Raw genomic sequence first — 4,853 nt, 5'->3', positions numbered from 1 at the left:
GAGGAGAATACGAAATGCCATTTCCTACATAAAAAACTACGGTTTGGTTTGAAATCATCGGTCTATATTTCCTAAATATTAAAATTTGACTCAACGGATGAATCATCTGAGAGGTAGCCGCGGAAACATTTGAAAGAGATATAAATGCCAAATAATGTTTTTCTGTTTCTGTGATTTTTTTTAAGTAGGGGACCTGTAATGCAATGTATCACCCTTTATAACAAGTAGCTGCTTTACGAACAGTTCGATGAAAATAAAGTTTTTGTATGGAAACACAAAACACTTGTCACTCAAAAAGCTTTTTTTTACTTCGAAAAGGGCGATTGTCCGAAACCTGTGGTTTTTTCTCATTTGAAGGTAAAGTCTAACTACAAAATAGATCGATTGAATTCTAACATTGTTATAGAGATAATCTGTTTGTTCTGAATAACTTGAGGAATTGATTTTTCGATAACTGTTTGTTCGTCTCTTCGTTTGACTTTCCAAAAACAACACGAAAGAAGTGAGATTTATTAAACCACCCCCGTTCAAACACAATTTCAACATTTAATTACGATTAAATATCGTCGCAATGAACTTTGCAAAATGACACAACAAAGCAGAATACGTCAGGAAGCGACTCACCGCTTGGCTTGCAACTCAAATAAATGACTCATACACACACAGCGTATGTGTGCAAGATCTCAGCTAAAAGCTGCTCACTGCAAGACCACTTTGCTCAGTTTACTTTCGTCAACGTTCGTGTAAAGATGCAGTCAATCTTGAAGCTCCGATATGCAGTCGCGCTGCTGCTCGCACTGAATTGCGTTCTACTTTGCGCAGGTAAATAAACACAGTCACTCGTCAAGTGTTTAAACAAATGCGCATGAGCGCTTGTTTCTTTATTTTGCTTTGTGTTAATATGTGCGCAGAATTATTACGATAAATTAAAATTCAACTTTATTTTTGTAGCTCAAGGCAACGGCGGTTGGGGTGGCAGCTCGGGTGCACCCGGTGCTCCCGGCGGTGGCAATGGTGGCGGCGCACCCGGTGCTCCTGGCGCACCCGGCGGCAGCAGTGGCGGTTACGATGGCGCACCCGGCGCGCCTGGTGCACCAGCTGACGGCTATTATGGCCACCAAAATCATATGAGCAGTTCGGCTGGCTTCGCACAGCTCCAATGGCTGTTGGCTCTGATGCCGCTCGCATTTTTGTTGAAATATGCTTAAAGCAATCATAAATATCTAATTATATGTGATATCTTTATACGGTATAACTGTGTCGAATGCTTGATTTAAGCTTCTGAAAAAGTATTTACGGTGCACTTTGCAGTCACAATTTTATTTTTATTTTGTAAATTACGTCTTTAAATAAAAGTTGAAACGTAAAATAATATTTCTTGATTTTCGCTAATTATTATTTGTATTTTATTTGTTTTGCCTTCTTCGCATTCCATCCGATGACCACAGCGCATTGTTTAGCGTCGCATTTTGATATGGTATTACCGGTTGCTACCTACGGCCGGTGTTGTAGAAAATGTACAGGGTGGTTGATATATTTATTTTTTAGCTGAAAGTTTACCAAAAACAAATATAAACGTTAATGGCGATTGCACTAAAGCGATAATACCCTTCACATATGCATTTTTATAGTATAAAAAGCGTAAGAAGCTCTTCATCTTGCTTTTGATCGTTCAATTTATATGACAGCTATAGGTTTTAGTTGTCCGATCTGAAAAATTTGTTCGGGGATTATATCCTTGCCTTAAGCAATAATCTATGCCAAGTTTCGTCAAGATACTTTTTCAAATGAAAAAGCTTTTCATACAAGTACTTGATTCCGATCGTACAGTTTGTATGGTAGCTATATGTTGTAGTGATCCGATTTGAAAAATTTTCTGCGAGATTTGACCCTTATATTGGAAAATAATGTAGGTCAAATCTCATGAAGATATCTTGTCAAATAAAAGAGTTGTCCATACAAGCACTTGATTCCGATCCTTCAGTTTGTATGGCGATTATATGCTATAGTGATCCGATCTAAACGATTTTTTTCGAGATTGCAACATTTTCATGTGAAATTTTTGTAAGATATCTTCTCAAAAGAAAAAGTTTTCTATACAAGCATTCGACTCCTTTCGTTCAGTTTGTATTACAGCTAAATGTATAGTGGTTCGATATCGGTGATTCCGCTAAATGAACAACTACTTTGTGCAAAATTTCAGATCAACAACTCAGAAACTTAGTGACTAGACCTGGTTTATACAGACGGATACACGGATCTGGCTAAAACGACTCAGCTCGATCAAACGGTCACCACAGCTCTGGTGCTGCATTTCGGCTGGAATTTTGGCTATAGTGCGCTGAATTTTCTTTTCGGGCTCCTCGACCGTAAACCTTTGATTAAACACAACCTCAGAGAAAATAATGAAAGATAATAATATATAGTGATATGATAGCAAACCTTACTGAAAACACTGTTAAATTTCGACACAAATCCGTAAACAAACCTGACTGCCACGAGCTCGTCACCACCGTCATCCACCGTGGTAGACGTGATCTTCATTCTAGACTTAACAAACTTCGTGCCAAACATAAGGTATTCCTACAAATAGTTATGGCCCTATTTCACAATATATATCTATCGATATTCTTCTTAAAGGTCTGAACTATTTCCTCATGACACCTCGTAAGAAGCAAATGGCGTCTGATAACATGACTACCCTAAAAGTTCGAAACCTAAGATAGTCTAAAAAAAAATTTCATCACAAAAACTTGTTTATAATGTCTTTCTAGCCTTCGTCATGAACTAAGCTTGCGGTCGTTGCTAACCGACAAACGATCACTTGCTAAACATCTATTATATCGAAACTATTGTATATTAAATACGAATGGGGCGGAAACTCTTGTTTCCTTCATCATGCTAATGCCCCATGTCATACATACGTCATACTGTCATTGGTTCTTTGTGTCAATTTTTTTTGCCAAAAACTCGACTGATACCTTGCTGTAGTCCCCTGATTTGGCTTCATTCGAACTTTGAATAGCCAAATTCAAAACGACGTCGTTTTCACACTATTGAGGTGATACAAACCGAATCGAAAAAGGTCTTGAAGGCTAAAGCGGAAAAATACTATTCGGACTGTTGCAAGAACTTGAAGAAGCGTTGACAAAAGTGCGTTTTATCTGACGGTGCTTACTCTGAAGGGTCTTGAAATTTCTTCTCTGTGATATATGTATGTATCACCAAATTTGTCTATCGAAACACTTTTCCTCAAAATTGTCCTTAGCGTCACCAAAAACCATAAAGAATAATACGAATGTAATATGAAACGAATGAGATACCCTGCGAGGTTTCATAGCGCTTTTCGAAATGAAATCGATGTTAGAAAAATAATTTTTTTATGTTTCCTCGGATTTGAATCCTCTACCTATCCAAGGTATGAAACTTTTCTAGTAACCTTTTGGTATGAGGAGAGCCTCTACATAATAACACTTTCATTTTACTTTGAGTATTAAAAATATATTAGGTGCTTTATTTGTGGCCACCACTGTGGTATAAATATACTGCGAATATATACTTATATATTTATATTTGTTTTGACAATCATTTAAACCGGTTTTTAAATTAGCAGTTCCAAGTTATTGCATTTCTGTTTTGTCTCCCACAAAGCCGTCGCTTACCGACGAGTGGGATGTGTGAAATACACGTGCTTCGGGCCAATATACTCATTCATTCAGAACCCGTTGTTTGAGCTCTGATTTACATAAGTTATTAAGTTTATTGCATTTGTTTTGATTCAGTCTGCTGAACAACCGTAAGCGTTTTAATTAATTGAATTGAATGAATGAAGCGGGTTTCACTTTTAAGCTTTTAATGTACAGCAGTTTATAAAGAAACAGTAATGTATATGAATAGTGTTTCATTTCCAGATGTTTCTCTTAACGTTTTTCAATAACTTTAAATTTTTATTTCATTGAAAGTTTATATCCATTGGTGAGTTTCAAAATATCGATTTTTTTTCTAGATTGGTATGACTGTCAGTGACGTTTGTGCCAAATTCATATTACATCAAAATCATCAATAGTGGATGTACTTGTTATCAGAAGTACATAAGTTTTATTAAATTTTGTGTGCGGAATGAATTTTTTGATGCCATGTCCAACTTCCAGAATGTTGGAAAAAGCTTTCGGTGATAATTCTTTACCGCGAGCAAGGGTTTCTGATTTGTACAAATTATTCAAAGAGGGTCGAGAACGCGTTAAGGGTCGAGAATAATGATTTCTAACTACCAGCATGTCGTGAAACGTACATATTATTACTGGCTTGGATCTATGCTTACGACCCGGAAATAGACAACCAATCGGCCGAATATCGTGGCAAGGTGAGCCGAAGCCGAAAAAATTACGTCAAAAATCAAGATTATGTTGACAGTTTTCTTCGATTATTGAGTTGTGGTGCACTCTGAATTTCTTCCGACTGAATTATGGGCCGACAGATATGAATCCCTCATACTTCCTTAAAAATGTGTTAAATATATATCCCAACACTTAACAAAACTTTTTAATGCACCTGTTAAGCAAGGCTTATTTCCTTCAATATTGAAAAAACTTCGTATTTCTAATCATACTTCAACTTATTTTGTTTTTATATTTGTACTAATAAATAATTAAACAAATATGTACCATTTTGGTCGACCACTTTTTACCATTTTTCCACTAGTGACATTATTCCATCAGTGTATATCGAATCAGTGATATAGCATCGTCTCCGTAAACTTAAAAAATTTCATAAGTGGCTTGCGCCTTTCTCTTTTTTAAACAGAAATTTCAAAATATAGCGAATTACTTCATTATTTTCACTCATTTTTGAAC

The 4,853-nt window shown here is 36.3% G+C and overlaps 1 protein-coding gene across 1 annotated transcript; it reads left to right on the top strand.

The window, feature by feature from the left end:
• The first annotated feature begins 704 nt into the window (after window positions 1–704).
• On the top strand, window positions 705–1,374 carry LOC120769818 (translation initiation factor IF-2-like). The gene is made up of 2 exons (XM_040097026.1): window positions 705–822; window positions 952–1,374. The coding sequence occupies exons 1-2, from the start codon at window positions 750–752 to the stop codon at window positions 1,206–1,208; spliced, it is 330 nt and encodes a 109-aa protein (XP_039952960.1). The 5' UTR covers window positions 705–749; the 3' UTR covers window positions 1,209–1,374.
• The last annotated feature ends 3,479 nt before the right edge of the window (window positions 1,375–4,853 follow it).

This window comes from Bactrocera tryoni, chromosome 2 (assembly GCF_016617805.1).
Source record: "Bactrocera tryoni isolate S06 chromosome 2, CSIRO_BtryS06_freeze2, whole genome shotgun sequence".
Classification (NCBI taxonomy): domain Eukaryota; kingdom Metazoa; phylum Arthropoda; class Insecta; order Diptera; family Tephritidae; genus Bactrocera; species Bactrocera tryoni.
Note: the sequence above shows the minus strand (reverse complement) of the source record. Positions and strands in the feature narration are given on the sequence as shown.

Coding starts and splice junctions, on each gene's coding strand:
- LOC120769818 (XM_040097026.1), top strand. CDS start 750: ATGCAGTCAATCTTGAAGCTCCGATATGCAGTCGCGCTGCTGCTCGCA. Junction 823..951: donor TTGCGTTCTACTTTGCGCAG/GTAAATAAACAC, acceptor TTATTTTTGTAG/CTCAAGGCAACGGCGGTTGG.